Below are 21231 nucleotides of genomic sequence, written 5' to 3'. Positions count from 1 at the left end.
TGGTCCATGTGCTCTTGTAGCTCCCTACCTAAGTGTCTCTTGAGCTTTCCAGAGGACGCGTTACCTCTTTGCTAGGCCATCAAGCCTACAGACCACCTGTCTCCTTTGACTACCCAGTGGCCCCCAGGCATCTTTTGATGCCAGTTTAGAAGACACATGCCTTTTGGGAGGCTAGGGCTTGACTTTGACCCCTGCACCAGACCAGAGCTCGATGTTTTCTTGTTGAGATCCTTCTCTGCATACCCAAGGCAAGTGGTGACGGAAGCATTTAGAGAGGCCTAGAAACCGAACTGTCCCTTGGGAGATCATACACAGCAAAGGGCAGTCCCTCTCCTCTTCCTTCTGCTCTCCTCTTCTCCACTCTGCTTTTTCCCCCTCCTATCCTCCTTCCCCTCTTGGCTCATACCCATGGGGCTGGGTGCAGCGCTTCACGAGAGCAGACCAGTGAGCACAACCTGTCAGAGTAGAGGGACCTCACTGCCTTCAGTGTATGAGGAGACTCACTTTTGGGAGCAATGTCTCCCTCAGCTAGCTGAGTGGGAGAGGGAGCGCTGATTGCAAATCCCCACTGGAAGGCTCCTCTTCATGCATGCACCCATGGGCACACTCATCTCTAAGTCCTGAAAAAGGCAGTTCAGAAAAAGGCAGAGCCACATACTCTGAGAGGGAGGGGGTTAAGGTCACAAGGAACAAAGTCTACTGTAGGGCTGGAGTGAATCAGAATGACAGATGGGGTGGGGCTGGTTCCTAGGACACTTTGCTGAAGGATGCTATCTGAAATCAACTAATAAAAAGGCTTTGAATGTTCACCGAGTGCAACAAAGCAGGCAGCCATTTCCCTGGTCTCTAAGCACAGATGCATGTAAGAAAAGCTGCCTGCCTAGCAGCTAACTCCAGGGCTGCAGAGGCCTCTAGGAAACCAACATCCCTGCATGTCTCCATCACAGCCTCAGCTGGCAGCCCTTGGTTGTGCCCTCAGCCTAGAGAGAGGCTGTTCCCACCCTGGCCCTTTGTCTTCCAAACTTGCTCCCTTTGAGTGCCTCACATACCTCACACCTCAGCCTGTGGAGCGGATGAGTACTTCTCTCAGGAGTACATTTTCCTCTGCTGATTTTAGGAAACTGTCACCTGGTAGAAAGCCCGACTGAGTGTCTCTCCTGGCCCTCTGGGCTCCCCTTGCAGGGACTGTACAAAGAGGACCAGAGGTTCGGGCCGGGCATCGAGACCTACCCTGACGGCAGTCAGGATGTTGGACTGTGGTTCCGTGAGTACCTGCTCAAGCTGTGCACAAGGGTTCCCAGCAGTTTCTCCTTGGTAAACTACCCAGAATTTTTGGCCTTCCTCACAAGATCGAGAAGGAGACTCGACCTCTCAGATGAGGAGAAGGTGGAGTTGGGTCTTTCTGAGGAGCAGGACCCCTTCCTCTATGACTATAAACAGTATCTCCTGAATGATGACCTAAAGCTGCCTCCAGAGATGCACGTCTATTCGACCGACAACAGTCACCTGCCTATGACCGACTCCCTGCGCCAAGAGCTAGATGACCACATCTTCATGAATGAGATCCCTCCATTCATTGAGGACGAAGAACCCTGGCTCATAACAAATGAGACTCCTTTGCTGGTCAAAATTCAGAAGCAAACCTACAAGTTCAGGTGATCTTCATTTTTGTCCCCTCACTGAATAAGGGATCCCTTTCAGGAAGAGTTCTTAGGTTTTCCGCTGCGTGGCTGCCGCTAAGGGCCTGAGTAGCGTTTAGTACCGCTTGTTGGGTGAATGTGAACAGCATTTGCTTTAGTGACTCAGCCCTTCCCATTCTGAGAGACCAGACAGGTGCCCTGAGAGGAGGGAGCCAGGCAGAGACCTGAGGCATCTGTGTCTCGGAACTAGAGTAGACCACTGCAGGGGATGTCCCTTAGGATAAACTCCTGAGCAGATACGTGAGGTTAAACCTTGTTTTTTGGACCTGTGTACCTTCCATATTCCGTAGGCCAGAGCTTGTATGCTTTAAGGCAAGGTTCCCATCTGCTAGTAGAAGTTCTGTGAGTCAAGTCCCTGTGCATACCAGCACAACAGAAGAGATAGCTATTTTCAATACTTGTTAATGAAGGGTCTGACATAGAGCCAAGGGTAGAATTCAGGGAAGGAAGGGGGCCTGAAAACTGATTAGACCTCTGACCTTTCCAAGGAAAGCCGTGGAAACTTGCACTGCCCTGCCATATCTGAAGATACTCCGGGGTATGGGGGGTGCACTGGAAAAGTCAGCACCCACCTGGGGAAAACTGTTAACCCTAAAAGTTTAAATACGTAAGAACCTTCTATAATTCTTACATCCTTAAACATGGCCCGCAGATGCCAGTGGGCATTTTAGAATTAATTGATGGGCACCAATGACTTTTCCATTTATCTACTCATCCATCCATCTATCCATCCATCCATCCATCCACCTATACACCTTCTTTATTGATCCATCAATCAGTTCATTCATTCACCCACTCATCCATCCTTTCACCACCCATGCAACCACCCTCACATCTATCCACCCATCTATTCACTCTCTGTACCCACTTACCCTCAACATCTACACTGCCATACCTGTCTTCCAGTCCATTCCACCCATGAATTCCCTCATGCACCCATGCTTTCCCTCATGCACTCATGCACCCAACCCACACACATATCTACTTACTCACTCCATTCACCCACCCACCCATCCATCTACCAATGCCATGCATCCATGGTGCAGCCATTAACTGTGCTCATAATCATTGATAACTATTGAATGAATAAACCCATGAATTCTTGATTGTGAATGGCATTCTGAGCACACAGAAAACTTCGTTGTTGTGTGATGACCCTGGGCTGGGGCCATGCTCTTCTCTACTCCAACAGAAAGCAAATGAGTAGAAGGTGGGAGGTGTGTGCTTGGCTCTGAGCAGTGGGGCCGTGTGTACACCAGCTTTCTGCTCACTCAGGGTTCTGCTGTTGAGAGTAGATTTCCCAGCAAACCTGGAGTGAGCCAGAGGAGTCAGACAGGTATAAGGTTTAGTTGTAGTTCTCGCTGAGCACTTTATCTCTAGATCATGTGTCTCCTTTGTCGGGTATCCTGATTGTAACTGACTGGCAGTACAGCCATCAGGGCTCAAGGTGATAAAGGAGTGGTAGAGAATAGAGAGCCCAAGGCTGGAAGGAGAGTTCTGGTGGGTCAGAGGAATGAAGGGTGGAAGGAGATAGCTCCTTTTGGGCTCTTTGTCATGGAAGGTATTGGGCTATCCAGATTCTAGTCTAATACCAGCGATTCCTGTTGTATTGTCAGGAACAAGGATGCTCATACCAGCTGGAACATACCTGCCATCCTGGAGGGGAACCGCAGCAGGTTTGGGCCCAGCGGGCCCAAGGAGCAGATTTCCAAGAAGATGATCATGAAGGCTGAGGAAGGAGACTATAACTGGATTTTTGGAATCTTGAGGGACAACCTTGCCTGTGCTGACGTGGCTGACTCCAAGGGTTACACTGTGCTGGCCGCTGCAGCAGTAAGTCCTTTTTGTGTAGGAACACTGGCCTGTGGGCTGCCTCCGGTGGCCCACTCTAACAGGGACTATCTGACAGGAGCTGCTCAGCAAAACCCCATGTACCCAGTTGTAATGTTCAAGGTCAAAAGGAGGCAGCCTGGGAGTGGTCCATTCATTTTTCCATCACATAGCTGAGTGTCCCTTCACCAAGGCTGAGCATGCGTACTGTGTGTGTCCTGCTACATTGCAGCCTTGCATGTGTGTGTGTGTGTGTGTGCTTGTGTGCGTGTCTCTGTCTGTGTCTCTGTGTGTGTGCATGCTTTCACGTGTGTGTCTGCATCTCTGTCTGTGTGTGTGTGCATGCTTGCATGTGTGTGTGTGTGGCAAGCATGGATGGCAGGCGGCCCTCCTTTGTCTGCTGAGGGCCAGCTCCTGTGTTCACAAGTTTGTCCTTGCCTCTTTCCAGATACATTCTCACCTGGACATTGTGAACCTTCTCCTGGATTATGGAGCTGATGTGAACAAGCGCTCGGACGAGGGCATCACGCCCCTCAGTATGTGCTTCCTCCAGTATTATCCCAGCAAATCCTTCCACCCCAACATTGCTGAGAGGACCCTGCCTCAGGTCAGCCCCCATTGACCACCACAGCACCATCACCTGCCATACATCCTCCTGTCTTTCTACCTAAATGGCCACAGCCCCCTCCCTGATGTGTGAACCAGGGCTATACACTGGGAATGGAAAGATAAGGCTAATGGGGCAGAGGGTCAGAAGAGAGTGCCTGGGAACTCCCAGAAGCATCCTGAGCCATTCCACGTGGACCAGGGTGTGTGTGTCCCCTATGAGCCACCATGTGCACAACAGCCTGGGGTCTGAGACATGCCTCCCCACTTCAGCATGCTGGAAAGGGTAGTGTGGCTAGGGAAGGGGCAGAGAATCCACATGTCTAACAGACTCCTAGCCATGTGGAGGTCTTCAGGCCAGGGGTTTCTCTCTGAGAGCCAAGGTGCCTGAGGACAGAGGACAGGGGAACCACCAGCACCACTGGACAGAAATGTAATTTAAGCAGCAACACAAGGCACACATATATAATTAAACATTTGCAGTAGTCATATTAAAAAGAGAAAGCAGGGAAGCTAATTTTAATGATGTAGTTTTATTTAGCATGGACCATGCAGTACAGGCCCTGCCCCATGTGCACGAAAGAACAAGAGTGGGTTGTTTGACCAGCAGCTCCTCCTTCGCTTCTACAGCAATGCCCGGTTCTAGACAGAGCACATTATGTAGGCTCAGGAGGCACAGGTGGCATGGTAAGCCCTGACAAGTGGCAGCTTACTTCTGGTATTGGGCAGTGACTTCAAAATCGTCCCTGCCCCTGCAAAGGTGTATAAACTGTGAAGGAGCTCTGTGCCACCACTCAGGTTCTTCCAGGGGCTGCTGTGGAGAGAAGAGCTGCAGCGCCTCCTTCTAATGAGACCTTTTCTGGTGCTTTGCCATAGGAATCTCCTAAATCCTTGGTCGTCCCCCAAATTTCATTCTTGTTTACGGATGCAAGCATAGATTATCTCTATGATGTGGGCATGCCCATAGCGAGTGGAGAGGAATTGAAGACAAGCAGCCTGGATGACTCCCTGGCCTCCTTGCAAACCCCAGAGTCCAACAATGTGTTTCACAAGCAAGAGGTCTCCCCAGTGAAGACTGTCAGCACCGACATAGAGAAAGAGCTGGAGGAAGCAGCAGAAAACGTGGACACCAGCACCTTGTACAGCGTCGACACAAATTTCGAGTCTACCAAGTGCCTGCGGAACTACACTATTAATGTCTCAAGGGACATCATGGAGAAGAGTGCCCAGGCCTACAGTTCATTGCCGCAACATCCCTGCTCCCCATACAAAGGGACCGTGAGGAAAATGGCACAGTCCATGGTCGAGTAAGTCACTGATATTCGATGGCAGGGATGGAGGATGGCTTCCAGGACAAGTCGCGTTCAGTGGGTACCCATCACTGTGCTGCACCACCACTAGGAGCAGAACTCGACACAAGCTAGAGTCACTTGGGAGGAGGGGACCTCAACTGAGAAGATGCCCCCAAAAGATTGGGCTGTGGGCAAGCCTGGGGTGTGATGGCTGATGTGAAAGGACCCAGATCACTAAGGGTGGTGTCACACCTGGGCTGGCGGTCCTGGGTTCTGTAGGAAAGCAGACTGAGCAAGCCATGGAGAGAGCCAGCAAGCAGGACCCTCCATGGCCTCTGCATCAGCTCCTGCCTCCAGGTTCCTGCCCTGCTTGAGCTCCTGCCCTTACTTCCCTCAATGATGAACCTGGAAGGGTAAGATAAAATAAACCCTTTCCTTACCAAGTTGCCTTTTGTCATAGTGTTTTGTCACACTGAGTTCCAGGATAGCCAGGGCTATACAGAGAAACCCTGTCTCGAAAAAAAAAAAACAAAAAAAACAAAAGAAAAGGAAAAGAAACCCCAAGACAGCACCCTTGCAAGGGGCACTGTTTGACGGGGCTGCGTTCTCAACAGGTGGTCAGTGTGTGGTACGTGTGTACATACATCCACCTCACTGACTGGCACGTACCCTAGGAGGGGCTAGTGCCCATCTCAGTGAGGTTAAGTGATCCAGTCTTGGCTGAAGTCCTGCAGGACCACAGCTGAGGTTGCCTGGGGCGGTCCACCCAGGGACGTTTGTTGTTAGCTATGCTTCTGAACCTCCCAGGGTGAGAAACAGGGCCTCCTTGGGTAGGCTGCCCTTGGGGCAGGTTCTTCCTGGGCAGGAAGACTAGGTCCTGGGTGCAATGTGTCTGTGTTGTCAGCACCTCCACTCAACCCTTGCTTAGACAATCCTGTCCCTCCATCCTGTGACCCTGCCCTCTGGTCCCCACAGACGCAGAAACCGTTGGATGACCATCACGTTGCTGCTCCGTCGAGGTGCTGATCCTAACCTATGTCAGGTGCCCATGCAGGCTCTGTTTCTTGCCGTGAAGGCCGGGGATGTGGAAGGGGTCAGGCTGCTACTGATGAGTGGGGCCCAGACGGATATTCGGTTTCCTCCGCAGGTAGGTGTCATTGGCACAACTTGGCAGCGGCAAGATGGATGTGGGGCACACACAGACTCCCAAATCCCTCTTCACAGAAGCCCATAGCTCCCCAGAGTCAGCAGTAGAGCTGATTCCCCCTCCTGTAAACACCTGGTGTGTGAGGTGTTAGCGACACCACAGGAGGGAGGTGGCAGCCTACCTCTGAGGTTTCATGGTGTCAGCAGGTATGGTTCTGAAGCTGCGCCATCTCTCACAGTGCACCATGACACCTCTAGTGTTCTAATGCATTCCCTTCTCTGTGTCTGAAATAAGCGTAAGACAAGGGCTTATGAGGGGAAGCCAAGGGTAGACCGGCCCTCCTTCACAATGACTTCAGTTTTATGGAGAGACAGGAAGAACAGAGGGAAATTGTGTTTGAATCCTTTTAGCCCCGCAAATCCAGCCGGCAAAAACCAAGCCTGGGTTTCCTGCCCACCGGTCTGTTTCCATGTCTCCCTTTGACTAAAGTCTGTGTCCCTTCTGTCTTGCACTGTTGCTGCCCACGGGGGCAGTCAGTGGTCTGTTTAGCACTCTCAGGCACCAGTTCCTTCCCATTTGAGCTAGGCTCACCTCTTGGGGACCATGGCTGACAAGCACTTCACTCTCAATACATAAACCCGCGTGTGGTGCCGGAACACCAAAGACGGAAACTCAGAGCTGCTACAGAGGTTCTTGGACGTCCTGGGGTTCAGGGCTCAGTTTGTCTAAACCTTGCTCATCCCTATATCACACACCACAGTTTCCTCAGTCACAGAAACCACACTACCTCAACTCCCAATGTCCCTGGAAGCCTCCCCACCCCACCCCGCCCTGGGCCTTGTGCCTTAGGGAGAAGGTCAAGGTGAGGCTGGCCTTCCTGCACAGTTCCCATCTGACCCCAGCATCCCTTGTTGGGCTGCCCTATGAGACGGGGTAAAGAATATCACCTCGCCATGGCTCAGTGGTATCAGCTGCACTTTGTCCCTTTGTCGGAACTCTGGTGGTGGTTCAGATCTTGGCAGTGGCAGGAGTTTGTCCCAGGCCATGTGCTGTGTAGAGTTTGCCCCAGGTCCCAGCGTTGGAATATTCCCCTGTGCAACACGCCCCCTCCTGGTGAGCTCTTTCTCCTTTCCAGGCTAACCCCACCCTGCCTTCAGGGAGTTCTCCAGCTGCTTTTCTCCAGGGACACTTTCCTAGCTGAGTGAGGTCACACTGAACTGGGCTGGGGACAAGCAGGGGCATATCTTCCTAGCCATAGCCTGGCTGCCCTGACTGGCTTCTCTTAGCTGCTGGTATTCACTCCGAGAGCAGGGTTCCCATGACCATGAGCTGCTGGAGCTCAGAGACGTCCATCAGGAACCATCTTCAGAGAGTGGGGGAGAGGGAGGCCGTGGGGAGAATCACAAGGGTGGCCAGGATCTGTGTGGCTGTGAGGTGGTGGACAGGGAGGGGCTACTCTTAGAAGATAGTGTCAGACAGATGGCCTAGACTCAACTGGCTTCAAGTCAAGCATTCACAGCTGTGGCTCTGGATACCCGTGGGTTACATAGACACCCCTGGGTTACCCGGACACCTGTGGGTTACCCGAACACCTGTGGGTTGCCTGACACGTCGAGAGCATTCAGTCCACTTGTTGTTCGTACCCTCCTGGGCCTTCTGGTCCTGCACCCATGATGCCGGTGTGAAGGAGATGGTGCTGCAGTTTGGTTACCTGAAATTGTTGCAGTAATATATGCACCCTCCCATCTGCTCAGGCAGCGAGGACCCTGACATTAACCCTAACCTAACCTCGCCTGCCTGGCTGCAGATTGGGTTTCACCCTTACCACGCTTCCTCTGCAGATGCACTCCCTGACCCCGCTCCACATCGCAGCCTCCCTTCCCGGGGAGGAGGGCGTGAAGATCACGGAGCTGCTGCTCCACATGATCACTAACGTGGATGCCAAGGCAGCGGATGGAGACTACGCGTACAAAGGTGGCAAGGTGCGTCTCTGTATGGGCCTTTGCCGGTGCCTACTGACAAAGGGCTTGGGGTGGTAAAAAGCGACTCCTATGAAGGCTCTGACCACTGTGCTCCTGCCATGGCCACTTCTGGCGTGGGCAGGCCAGGTGGGTCAGCACCCAACCGTGGTCAGGCCATGGGAGGAAGTAAAGGCTGGGGATGTAGCCAGTCTTTAATTCCTAATACTCAGGAGGCAGAGGTGGGTAGACCTTTGGGAGTTCTAGCAGAGTCTATATAGTAAGTTCCATAGAGAGACCCTGTCTCCAAAAGCGGGAGGGGGCTGGGGATGTGACTCAGATGGTTTAGTGATTTCCCAGTATGCAGGAAGCCCTGGGTTTCATTCTTCAGTACCACACAACAACAACACAAAAGCACCACTATCACCACAGCAAAACAGGCTTGGTGGTGCTTGCCTTTGAGTCTAGAGGCCGCTTTGAGTGTAGTGGGATTCTCAGTGACTTGAAGAATTCTGGGGCCTATGTGTGGAGGGTTGTGGGAAGATACTCCACATCTGTAGTCTACAAGTGGGCACTCTGGGGAGAGGGACACACAGGACCTGGCTCAAGCCTGGTGTTTCCCAAAGGCTGATCTCCTGCCCTCAAGCTTGAAGCTCAACAATGAGCCGGGCCCACCCAAGAGCTACTATTCCAGGAACACATTCATCCCAGAGGAGGGCGGGCGCACAGCACTGCACGTGGCCTGTGAGAGAGAGGACAACAAGAAGGTGAGCAGCCTTGGACCCCTGACCTGGGTCGGCTGGGTTGTCACAGAGAGGAGTGTGACAGTGGGGGGAAGGGACGGGCTGAGTCCTGAGCCTAAGGGACTGTAGGCCAGACAAGAGCTGCATTCAAATGTGTGTGTGTCTATATATTTTACCTGTAAGTTGGGATGTGTGCATCCATGTATCTATATGAGTGGGTATTGTAATGTGCATGTATCTACATGAGTGGGTACTGGAATATGCATGTATCTACATGAGTGGGTATTGGAATGTGCATGTATCTACATGAGTGGGTATTGGGATGTGCATGTATCTACATGAGTGGGTATTGGGATGTGCATGTATCTACATGAGTGGGTATTGGNATCTACATGAGTGGGTATTGGGATGTGCATGTATCTACATGAGTGGGTATTGGGATGTGCATGTATCTACATGAGTGGGTATTGGGATGTGCATGCTTGGGTGCTACATCATGTACTCGTGTGTCTCTGGTAGACCTGAGCAGGAGATGGAAGCTCTGGTGTGAGTGGGCCCCCCTCATCACAACTTGAGAAGTTGGCTTCTCAAGGTGGGAGTCCCAGCTGCTGCAGCCAGGCCAGTGATTCTGAAGCTGCTGTGGTGGATTTTCCAAATCTACCATATTCCAAGTGGAGTTGAACTCTGTCAGAGTGTGAATGGAAACCATGAATAGGGCCCATGAGTACTCTGGCACTGACATGCTCTCCAGCCATGCATGGACCCACATCTGGTTTGGCCTGAGGTACCATGTGTAATCTTTTTTTGTGCTTGGGACTCCCAATCCCCAGCCATCCTCTTGCCTTCACTGCCCTGTAACCACTTAGCTCCCAAGCACCCGAGGACTCAGTCCAAGCGTGGCCTGTATAGGAACTGCCCAGAGGAGACTTGAGTGGCCAGAGCAAGGTCAAGGAATTGGGAGGCAGGGGTGGGGGCAGTTCCAGGGCACGAATGCAAGATTATAGGTAATGTTGGAGGGGGAGGGAAGGAGGAGAGAGGCAGTAACCGACCCATCAGACCACAGCTTCCTTAGAGGGAAGAGAAGGAGCTAGGCATGGGGTTCCGCCATTTCCACCAGAGCCCCAGAGGGCAGCTGGGAACACATGCTGGGGACAGGGGTAGTTGCTGAAGCTGCGGTAAAGGGGCTGGGGAAGGAGATTGGTCCCAGCTCCTAGGATTTGTCATATCCTGAGGGTGCAGCCTCCACAGAGCATGCAGGGCAGCTAGAGAGGAGTCCTGGCAGCAGTGGGAATAGGGAGGCCACTGGCCACCAGCAGGGCTGGGGGAAGAGGTTCTCAAGCAGTCCCAGCTGAAGGAACTTCCCTCCATTATCCCTGTCAAAGGTCAGGGCCTTGTGTGTGGTCATGCGAGCATCATTGTCCTCCATCCTTTGAAAGAATACATCCAGCAGTTTATTCACTGGTGCCTTTCCTGTTTCCTTTCTGGAGATGAATGTTTGGAATTTGACTGAAGCTCCTCTGTCTCCCCCATCCCCTGACACACACACACACACACACACACACACACACCCCTGTCTGGAGTCTCTGCTTAGGTGGTGCTGGTGCAAGGGGCAGACAGTTGAGTGGTTGGCTTAGTTTTGAAAGTGTCAATTGTGTCCTTGGCAGCATGTCCAGGCTCCTGGGGGTGGTGCCTCTGACTTCATATGCTTCTGCCTTTCTTCCCGCAGTGTGCCAGGGACATCGTGCGGCTCCTTCTGTCCCACAGAGCGAATCCAAACGTGCTGTGGAGTGGCCACTCCCCGCTCTCGCTGGCTATTGCCAGTGGGAATGACCTGGTGAGCCCCTCTGCACCCATGAGTCTGACACCCCTGCACCTGAGCACCCAGCACCTGCCTTGGACCCCTGCCTCTTGTATTCCTGGCTCTTATGCCCACAGCTCCTGTGTACACGGGCACCAGGCAACTGTGTGATTTCTGCCACCTCTGAGCCCCTTCCTCCAATCATTCTATTGGAGTGTCATTGTGGTGTCATTTTTTCCCTCTACTACATCTACCCAATTTCCTACTCACTAAGCCATCCAGCCACCTACCCGTCAATCTAGCCATAGAGCTACTCAGCCTGCTTCCTCTCACCCACTCACTTACTCATGCATCCAGACTACCCATCCCAACCTCTCATCCAGCCCTCCTTCCATTTAACTTACCGTGCTTACTGAGCGCCTTCTGTGGGAAGGCAGGCACCACTATGAGCAGTAGGTTTCAAATAGTCTCTGGTTTGAGGACCCCCGCTCCCACTCCCCCATACACACATTGTAGCTGGAAGAGTCAGGCCCTAAAGCAGCAGGCAGCACAGCTTTAGATACTGATGAACGTTGTTAAGAAAAAGGAGAGTTGGGGAGGAGCGGCCAAAGGAGGCAGACAGGATGTGCTCCTGGCCAGTGGTATGTACGTGGCCCAGAGCCACTCTTTGCCAGGCTAGCAAGGGAAGCAGGGACAATACCCTTCAGAGCGCTGCACCGGTATGTGCACCAACATAGTGTCATCACCAGGCACTGGGTAGAACCGCACCTTCTCCCTAAGAAGCTCACCCATGATCCTTCCTACCCAACACGTTCCCTGCGGGGTAGACAGGCTTGGCCTCATCCTGAGATGCCATTCCCTGAGAGCCATCTCTGACTCCATTCATGGTCACAGTAGCATCAAAAATCATGATGGCTAAGACATAGGGCTACCCCTTTGCTCACTGAGGGGTGAGTGGATAAACAGAAGGTGGCACACATACACAGTAGAGTGTCAGTCAACCTTCAGAAGCTAAATACAGCTTACCCAGGACTGTGGGTGCTGAGGAGTTTGTCTGTGCATCCAGGTTGTGAAGGAGCTCTTGTCCCAGGGAGCTGACCCCAACTTGCCTCTGACCAAAGGCTTGGGCACTGCCCTGTGTGTTGTGTGTGACCTGGTCTATGAGCAACAGAGGAGCGTCGACAACAAGATTGCCCTGGTGAGGGGAAGTGTGGGAGGTTGCTGGGGAGAGGTGGGGGGACGGAGAGTACCTGCCGGGCTCAGGGTGGGGTAGGCTGGGTCATCCTAAGATCATGTCGTGACTAACGTGGCCTAGACACAACATCCAGCGCCCACCCTCCCCACCCCCACAGCACTTGGGAAATGAGATAGCGTCGAGCTATCGACAGCGTCTGGGCCTAGCAGGTCTGCATTCGTGTTGCAGGTTGCCTAAAACCCAGGGTTTATGACCCATGTTAGTGAAATATGCTAAGAAAGCAGATGGTGGTACATTTGTCCCTTTCCACAGTGCCTGAACACGTTTATTTACGGTTGTTTTTTTTTTCCTGGTGAGACAAGGTCTTGTTCTGTAGTCCCACCAAGCTTCAAATGTATAATCTTTTGCCTCAGCCTCCTAAGTGCTGGAATTACAGCTGTCCACCACCACACCCAGCTGGAATTTATTGAACAAAAGCCACATCTAGTCCACAGGCCGATGCTCACCACCCCCTCCTGCTTTTACTTGATAATCAGCTGCAGCTGTCAGGATTGGACTCCAGGCCCCACTGTGAACCCTGACAACCCTCAGGCTGCATCTCACACAATTAAATGTTCAGGTTAAGTCATGGCTCTAGGGTTCCAGGAGGTTACACTGGAGCAGCTGTGACACCTGGTGCGTTGGCAGAGGGCACTACTCCATTGGGTAAGCTGTATTTAACTTCTGAAGGTTGACTGACACTCTACTGTGTATGTGTGCCACCTTCTGTTTATCCAGTCACCCCTCAGTGAGCAAAGGGGTAGCCCTAAGTCTTAGCCATCATGATTTTTGATGCTACTGGGACCATGAATGGAGTCAGAGGTGGCTCTCAGGGAATGGCATCTCAGGATGAGGCCAAGCCTGTCTACCCTATTTGCCTCTGACTTTTTCACACGTGGGGGATGGCCACCATGTAGACAGTAGGGAACCACAGCCCTTCTGGGCAACTGTATTCTCCCCTGGCTGCCTTTCAGCTGTTGAGTATGCCCACAGGAACTGGGAACCACGCACCTCACGATGTGTTCACGTGTGGAGCTGCCTTGCACAGCCACATGTTGAAGGTGGTTTTTGCCATCCCTCCAGTGGCCTTGTGTGCTTGACAGATTCTGTGTTCTTCAGATTGACCGGCTCATTAGCTACGGGGCAGATGTCCTGAACCCTGTGACTCTTGTGCAAGGCGATAGGATGGCTGTGGGCACGGCAGTCGACTACGGCTACTTCAAGTTCTACCAGGTGTGGCTTTGTTCTGAGCAGGACTCCTCTGAGACCCGGCTTCTCTCAGATAAAACTAGGAGCCCACAGTCAAGCCCGGCCTTCTAGGGCGAAGACCTCATGATGGTGAACATGTGCTGTTGGGCACCTGTGAGCAGGCGTCCTTCTGTGTCCTCACAGTCACATTTCGGGGGACAGAGAGGCAGCCTGCTTACTCAGTCACTCTGTAGTGTGGGGTGGGGTGGCCAGAAGTCCTCAGTGACCACTGCATGTGGCTGGCTGGTGAATAGCAGCCCCAAGGACTCATCGTGACCCGGTACTTTGTCACAGGACCGGAAGATCGCCCACTGTCCCTTTCACGCTCTGATGCCAGCAGAGCGGGAGGTATTCATGGCCCGGAAAAGGCTGCTGGAGTACTTAGGCTTGCAATTGCGCCTTGCCGTCCTCAGCAAGGAAAGCCAGCTGGACACGAAGGCCCTGTACCTGAGCAAGAGAGGTGGGTGAGGCTCCTCAGGGTGCATCCCGTAGCTCCATTCTTACCCAACACCCCCATCTACTCAGCCACATCTGACTATCCCCTACCCCATGACAACAGCCCTGATGGTTTCACTCTCTCAGTCACATCAAACCACAACCCCCCCGTACCCACCGATTTCCCCCCACACGTCCACCATCTGCCTCTCTATCTCAGCATCCCAGTCGCCTACCTGCATTACATTCTTATGCCCACAGATGCCCTCGCTCACGCTGTGCCCAGCACACACCTATCCACCTACATGAAATGCCAACGTGGGAATCCCTGCCTGCACCCTGCATCCTACCTCCACATACTCCAAATGATACCCATATACACCCCAATACCCACCACCAAAACATGTAGGGTTCACTTATCCACACCCATCCCTGCATATATCCCAACCTCTACCTCCTCCTCATAGCCTCGATTTCAGACACAATTATACTCATCAGCTCTTTCCCCTACAGACTAGCTCACTTCTACCCCACAGCCACATTGGCTTGCTGCTATGCCTGTCTACCCAACTGCACACTCACACTCCAATATCCTGGACCCCAACACATGCCTATCCTCCCCAACACCCACACTCACATCCACCTACCCCTGTTCTCCACAAATAGCTCCCCGTTACATGCCCACACTTACACACAGCTGTCTGCACACCCGTCCTCACACACCAGACTACCATCCTCTCTTAGGCACACTAGCACCCTCCTACACACACAACTCACATTCCTTCCCATCCTTAAACATATTAGCACTCCACATTCATGCCCAGGACCTACATAGTGCAAACACACACACACACATACACATACACACACACACACACACACAGAGAGAGAGAGAGAGAGAGAGAGAGAGAGAGAGAGAGAGAGCCACCAGCTATTCTATACCTTTGTCTCTGCCCACACAAACTAACTTACACTGACACAAGCAGCTGTACCATCTGGAAGTGGATGGAGAGGGTGGAGGCCGAGTTCTGGCTGCAGTGACTGGAAGGCAATGCCTCTCTTCATATTTGGATCCCACTGTGGGACCCAGGTTAAGCCTCGGATAGGATACCACTGAGAATGCTGGGCCTCTGATTCCCCCACAGCTCATAGGCAGGGGGCCATCTGAGAAGACCTGGCCATGCAACCTCTCCTTTCCATCACCGAGAGGGTCCTGGAGTGGGAACGTCACCTCTGGAGAGGTTTGCCATTCCTCACTCTGTTTCCAGGGCCTTGGCTGCACAGCATAAGCTTCAGCAATGAAACAGACTTATTTTCAATAGCACATGGACCAGGTCAGGCCAAGTGCTGAGATCCGTGTGGGTACTGATCCACCAGTGCCTCCTGCTGAACTACAGGACGGTTTCCTACTGGAGAGAACTTGGAGAATCGAGGCCACAGGAGCATCCCTGGGTTCAAAAGAAGCCTCAGCCCTGGCCTGGGGGACTTTCCCTTCAAATAGCTGCAAAGTGATTAACTCACTCTGACAGGCCATTTTAAGGTCCGGGCACATGTCTGAAACCAGTGGAGTGACCAGGCCAGCACTGAAAGTGCTAATCATCTAGTCTAGAGAATAAATCCCAAGAAATCTAAGTGCAAAGGAATCTGAAAACAGTTTATAACGAAATATCAGAAACCCAAAGGCCAGGAGAAAATCAGAACATCAAGAAAATAAATGGCTTAGTACTTTCAAGTGAGTATTGACACTTGACTTCTCATCAGACATAACTCTTCTTTTAACAAACTCTCTTTAGAGTTTTTGATGTGTATGATTGTTTGGTTTGTCCATATTGTATGTGCACCACTTGTGAACCTGGTGCTCAGAGAGGCCAGAGGAGGGTGTTGGTTCCCTTGGACCTGGAATTGCCATGTGGGTGCTGATAACTGAGCTAGGGCTCTCTGAAAAGAAGAGAAGCCAGTGCTCTGGACCACTGAGCCAGGGAGAAATTACTCCTGACTAAGGAAGACAGCTGTGCTACAAGGACACAGTTCCTCCTCCTCCTCCTCCTCCTCCTCCTCCTCCTCCTCCTCCACCTCCTCTTCTTCCTTCTCCACCTCCACCTCCTTCTCCTCTTCCTCTTCTTCCTCTTCCTCCTCCCCCTCTTTCATGATAGATTTAGCTCTCATAGAATAACAGATCTAGCATCTGCCTTTGACTGGGTAACCTGGTACCATCTGCAGACCCAAGACAACCAAAACTTCCCCCAAACAAAACAAAGACTCCGCGCCCCACTATTTAAGTCTTCTGCAAGTGATCCAAAGATCGTGCAAGGCATACGGGAGTGAGTAATCAAAATCTGTTAAGCTCCACACAGTCAGGCCATAGCATTGAAAGTTAGACCTGGGCTTGCCTCTCCTCCTGCTGTTGCTGAATCAGGAAGGCAGGACATCCATTTCCAGGCTGGCCCAGCCAAGAAAGCCCCAATAAGAGGCCCTTCTTCCCAGAAAGCACGGAGGTCAGCAATCCTCATGGCGTCTCTGGCTGCCTCCTTCAAAATCCAAGCTCTAGGCTGAGTGCATTTCCACGTGGCCAGAAGACAGACTCTTCTGTGGCATTAGCCTCCGTGGAGGACAGAAGCACAGCCTCAGTTTCAGTGCTGATGAGCATCCCAGGACTCCGACCACCTGCTGAGGGCAGGGTCCCACGCCAGGAGAGGCAAGCTGAGAAGTCCTCTTACTCTGGCCTGGGTACTCAGCTCCTAAGGTAGAGAACTGTGTCGCTGTCTCCACCAGCTCCAGGACCACAGTGCATAACTACTCGGAAGAAGAGAGCCCTACATCTCTCCCAGGGATATAACGTCCTCGTAAGCAAGTGTGGCCAGATGGTGCCCTCTGAGCCAGTGGGGGTTCCAAGGACTATTGTGAGAAGAGTGGGACCCTGCTGGAGGGACAAGGTAGACAACAGTGGCTAGCTCCTAGAGAGCATGGGGAAGTGGCTGGAAAGAGAGAGTGAACCTGCATGACTGACGTGGGGCTGTCTGTGCAGCGAGCCCTGACTCGAGGACCATGCCGGTCTTTGAGCAAGTTCTGCCAGGATGGTGCACCGTTGGAAACCAGCCAGCAATTCAAAGAACAGGCCAGGCATGGCCAGGGGAGAGCCCTGCACAAGCCATCCCCATCCTGTGGTGACTGACCTAAGGCTGCACCTCTCAAGGGCACAGTACCAGCAGCAGGAGAAAGTAGAGCGGTTACGTTCCTCATTGCTGTGACCCAAAGCCTGACAAAAGCAACCCAAGGGAAGAAGGAATTAATTTGATCCACAGATTTAAAAGGGGATTGCAGTGCATCGTGGCAGGAAGGCATGGCGGCTGGAATGGGGGGCAGCTGGTCACATCTTGTCGGCAGCCAGGATGCAGAGATTAATGTTGGTGCTCCAACTTGCTTTCTCCTCTTTATTCATTCACGGACCTCAACCCAGAGCATGGTGCTGCCCACATCAAAGCAAGGACTGGTCTTCCTGTGTCAGCGAAGTCTCTCTGTCTCTTTGGCGACTCTCAATCCTGTTGCTTGCCTCTCAAGATTAACAATCATGAGTCTGCCTGTGTCAGCCTCATGACAATCACGTGTCAGCCTGACCCCTAGACACATCATCTTTTACTTTAGTTTTATTACCTTTAAAATTACATTTAGGTGTGTGTGTGTGTGTGTGTGTGTGTGTGTGTGTGTGTGTGTGTGTATGTTAAAGAGTGAATGTGGGCTTTGACACATATGTGGGGGTCAAGACAATTTGCAAGAACCAAGAATCTGTTCTCTGCTTTTACCGTGTGGGTCCCAGAGACTGAGCTCAGGTCGTCAGACTTGGTGGACAGTGCTTTACCTGTTGAGCCATGTCACTGGTCCATGAATCACCTCTAAACCATAGCATCCTACTCGTTGTCCCTAGAGCCTTGTTCTTATCTCATAACGCGTGGGGTGAGCATTCCCATTCTAAGGGCGGACAGAAGACAGTGTGGAGGTCTGAGTGATATGGCCCCCACAGGCGCCTGTGTTTGAATGCTTGGCCCCCAGCTGATGAAACCATTGGGGGAGGATTGGGGGGCAGTGGCCCTGTCAGAGGAGGTGTGGCACTGGGGCAGGCTTTGAGGCTGTACCATTCCCAGTTAGCTCTCTGTGTCTCAGGCTTATGGTTCAAGATGTAAGGTCTCAGCTACCACTCCATCCCTGCCTGCCTGATGCCATATTTTCTGTCGTGATGGTCATGAACTCTAACTCTCTGAAACTGTGAGCCCCCAATACATTGTTCATTAGGTTGCCTTGGTTATGGTGCCTTGCCAAAGCAGTAGAGAAGTAGCTAAGACAGACAGCAAGATCAGACTAAAGTGAGACCAACGGTCAACAAAACAAACACCAAGTCCTCCAGCTCCATGTCTAATCGTCTGTGAATTTCCTGGAATGATGTGGACTCCCAGAAGCTCTGGATAGCCCTGGCCTCCAGTTCTGCTACAGCACACCAGGTCTCTCTGGTACCAGCTCAGCTCTCTGCCCGCTCTCATCCTTAATCTGAATAGGAACAGTGAGCAGAGACCGTGCCGCAGCCTGAGTCTCCTGCCAAAGAAGTCGCGACATTCAGAATTGAGCCAGCCCTAGTTTCTGAAGATGGGCAGAATGAAGCCAGATTCTTTGCTAGAACATAGCCTGAATGGGCCCTAGTCCAAGCCCCAGAGTCCTGATCCTCTCAGAAATGCCCTGAATGGAGGCCCCACTGTCCACGTTTCCTCAGGTGCTCACTCTAGTTTCCCAAGCTCCCACCAGCATTGCCTGGTGAGCTCTGTTCACAGCAGCCTAGGGCTTGGCTGTCCTGTAGCTCCCCACTCTTCTACATTCCTCCCGCATGCCAGTTCCTCCACACGACCAGATTTATCACAGCAGCAGCCACACCTCTCCACACCAGTTTTCTGGTGTAGTTACTTTTTCTTGTTGCAACGGCAAAAACACCTAACACATGCAAACTTGAGAGAACGTTCATTTTGGTTTACAGCTCCAAAGGGGAAGCCACGGAGACTGGAACAAGAAGTACCCTTCAGCTTGTATCCTCAGCCCGTAGCAGGGGGGAGAGGGGGAGGGGGCTCAGCTCCTATCTCATCATTTACTCTGGGCCCCTATCCCATGGGATAATGCCATATATGTTCAGGGTTGGTAGAGACATGTCAGTTCAGCCTGTCTAGAAATGCCCTCAGCGACATACTCAGAGGTTTGTCTCCTGGGCAATGTTGAAATCCCACCAAGTTGATGAGGTTAACCACCACTGTAGACCACACACACTTTGGTTTCTAAGCAGGTAACAGCTGGCTTCTGAGGAAGGGCAGGGAAACACAATCAAGACTTCAGAGAAAAGCAGGAGGCCATCAGGGCAACTCCTTCAGAGAGCATGTGAGCTGGGCGAGGCTGCCTGGTAGCCTTTAGTGCTATGGCAAGGGAAATCCTGAATGGAAGCCGGTAGTGAAGGTAGGAGGTAGGGCTGCAGGTGGGCAACAGGTGCAGGAACATGATGGCCATGGCTGAGGGCCCCTCGCTGAGCTGCCACACTCCCCTGATGACCCAGTGCTTATTCCTCTCTGCAGCAGAGCTGGCTCCCTGCCACAGGCTGAAGAAGAAAGGTTCCAGCTCGGTTAGGACCCAACATGTGGAGAAGCAGTCGTGAGTGCTGTGGTCTCTGGCCCTACTGCCCCTGCAGGGCCGGCCACCTTTTCCTCTCTGTCCTGAATAGCCTAGCCTTGGCCAGGCATCTCAGCTCACAGGCACAGGCTCCCACCAGAATGAGACTCACAGTTGGAGTCTCAGGACACACTCAGTTGAGCTGGGTTGTCTGACTGTCAACTGGGTGGGGCACAGCTGAGCTCCACATCTTCAGGAGGGTGGTGGCCACCTCCCAGGGCAGAGCACAACCTAACTCACCCACTGGTTTTCTAGGAAGCCCCTATCACCCTCTTGCAGGGGAGTCTCTGTAATCATCCATGCGCCCTTGGAAGGACCCATGCATTCTGAAGTTCAGGGCAGGGATAGAGAGGGTGATGGAGGAGGTTGGTGTCTTGAGTGTTGCCCCAAACCCGAGCTCTGAGGTCTGTGCTCAGGTAGCAGACCCATCCCTGCAGCCTGTTTCCTGGGGTTTGTAAGTTGCCCCCAGTTGCTGTGTTGGAGTGTTATTTGAGCCTCTATGGAACCTGTGGTGAGCCCAAAGGCTCAGTGTGCACCAACTGTTCAGAATAACCAACCAATGTGGAGACCCTCCTGGGTGGAGACATCAAGTTGATATGTGGTGGCTGCCCTGCCTGGTGGAATGGGTGGGCGTGAGTGCCTTAGGAGCTCAGCGGTGGGCACAGACCTGACCATGGGATTCTGTTTACAGAATTCCCTTTTACAAGTTTTGCTACCAGTGTGGCCGCTCCATCGGGGTCCGCCTTTCACCCTGCCCCCGCTGCTATGGGATCCTGACCTGTAGCAAGTACTGCAAGACCAAGGCCTGGGCTGAGTTCCACAAGAAGGACTGCAACGACATCATGGCCATGAGTAGGTTGGGGGCCATGTTGGGATAGGCTGGTGAGGGGCCCTACTGCTTCCTAGAGCAAAGATGCAGTGCTGGGAACGGGGTTGGGGCCGAGAATCACCATCTCCCTTGAAAGCCCTTCAACTTCGTGATGATTTCCCCAGAATTTACAGCTGGGACTGGCTGGGTAGTTGTGTGTGTGTGCATGCATGAGTGCATATGTGCATGCGTGTATGCATGCAGATCTTGGGACAGGGCTAGGGAGCTGTCTTTGAAGGGTGACCATAGCAGACACTTCCTCTTGCCTGCAAGCAATCCTCTAGGCAAGTGGGGTGGAACTCTCCTTACCCCCTGTAGCATTGGGGGTGCATAGAGAGGGTGGCATTTTGGTTTAGGTAGCAAGGCTTAGTGGTTAGTGCTCCTGGGCCTGGCCTCTTAGGGACAGTCCAGGCTCATCTCCCTCTTGAGTGTCTTGCTCAGACCCAACAGTTGGACCTCCTTTCTTCTTCCCGTGCCTCCTCTTATCCACCCAGTTCCCAACTTGGAAGTTTCGGCTTGGAGGGTGGCAGAATCTCCATGAGGGAGCAATGCTTTGTGCTGAGACTGAAGCCCAGGGTCGCACCCTGCAGTGGCCGACACAAGAAGTGTCTGCATGACGACAGCTGTATCTCACAGCAGTCTCTTCCTCCTGACCTGGCAATAAAGTGACCTATAGTG

At 52.5% G+C, this 21231-nt stretch overlaps 1 protein-coding gene across 2 annotated transcripts in view; it reads left to right on the top strand.

The window, feature by feature from the left end:
- Ankmy1 (ankyrin repeat and MYND domain containing 1) overlaps nucleotides 1-21231 on the top strand; it is a 33006-nt gene extending 11775 nt beyond the window's left edge. Inside the window, exons 5-18 of one of the 2 annotated variants that reach the window (XM_021198420.1) lie at nucleotides 1183-1655; nucleotides 3317-3533; nucleotides 3979-4137; nucleotides 5013-5443; nucleotides 6404-6575; nucleotides 8417-8557; nucleotides 9160-9300; nucleotides 11003-11110; nucleotides 12141-12272; nucleotides 13428-13541; nucleotides 13851-14016; nucleotides 19595-19667; nucleotides 20377-20537; nucleotides 21048-21231. In XM_021198420.1, coding sequence (XP_021054079.1) covers nucleotides 1183-1655; nucleotides 3317-3533; nucleotides 3979-4137; nucleotides 5013-5443; nucleotides 6404-6575; nucleotides 8417-8557; nucleotides 9160-9300; nucleotides 11003-11110; nucleotides 12141-12272; nucleotides 13428-13541; nucleotides 13851-14016; nucleotides 19595-19667; nucleotides 20377-20537; nucleotides 21048-21094 — 2535 coding nt within the window. In that variant the 3' untranslated portion in view covers nucleotides 21095-21231. Of the gene's footprint in view, nucleotides 1-1182; nucleotides 1656-3316; nucleotides 3534-3978; nucleotides 4138-5012; nucleotides 5444-6403; nucleotides 6576-8416; nucleotides 8558-9159; nucleotides 9301-11002; nucleotides 11111-12140; nucleotides 12273-13427; nucleotides 13542-13850; nucleotides 14017-19591; nucleotides 19668-20376; nucleotides 20538-21047 lie in introns of both variants that reach the window. The other variant, XM_021198419.1, reaches the window with a different exon arrangement.

The sequence above is a fragment of the Mus pahari genome, chromosome 5 (genome assembly GCF_900095145.1).
Source record: "Mus pahari chromosome 5, PAHARI_EIJ_v1.1, whole genome shotgun sequence".
Lineage (NCBI taxonomy): Eukaryota > Metazoa > Chordata > Mammalia > Rodentia > Muridae > Mus > Mus pahari.
Note: the sequence above shows the minus strand (reverse complement) of the source record. Positions and strands in the feature narration are given on the sequence as shown.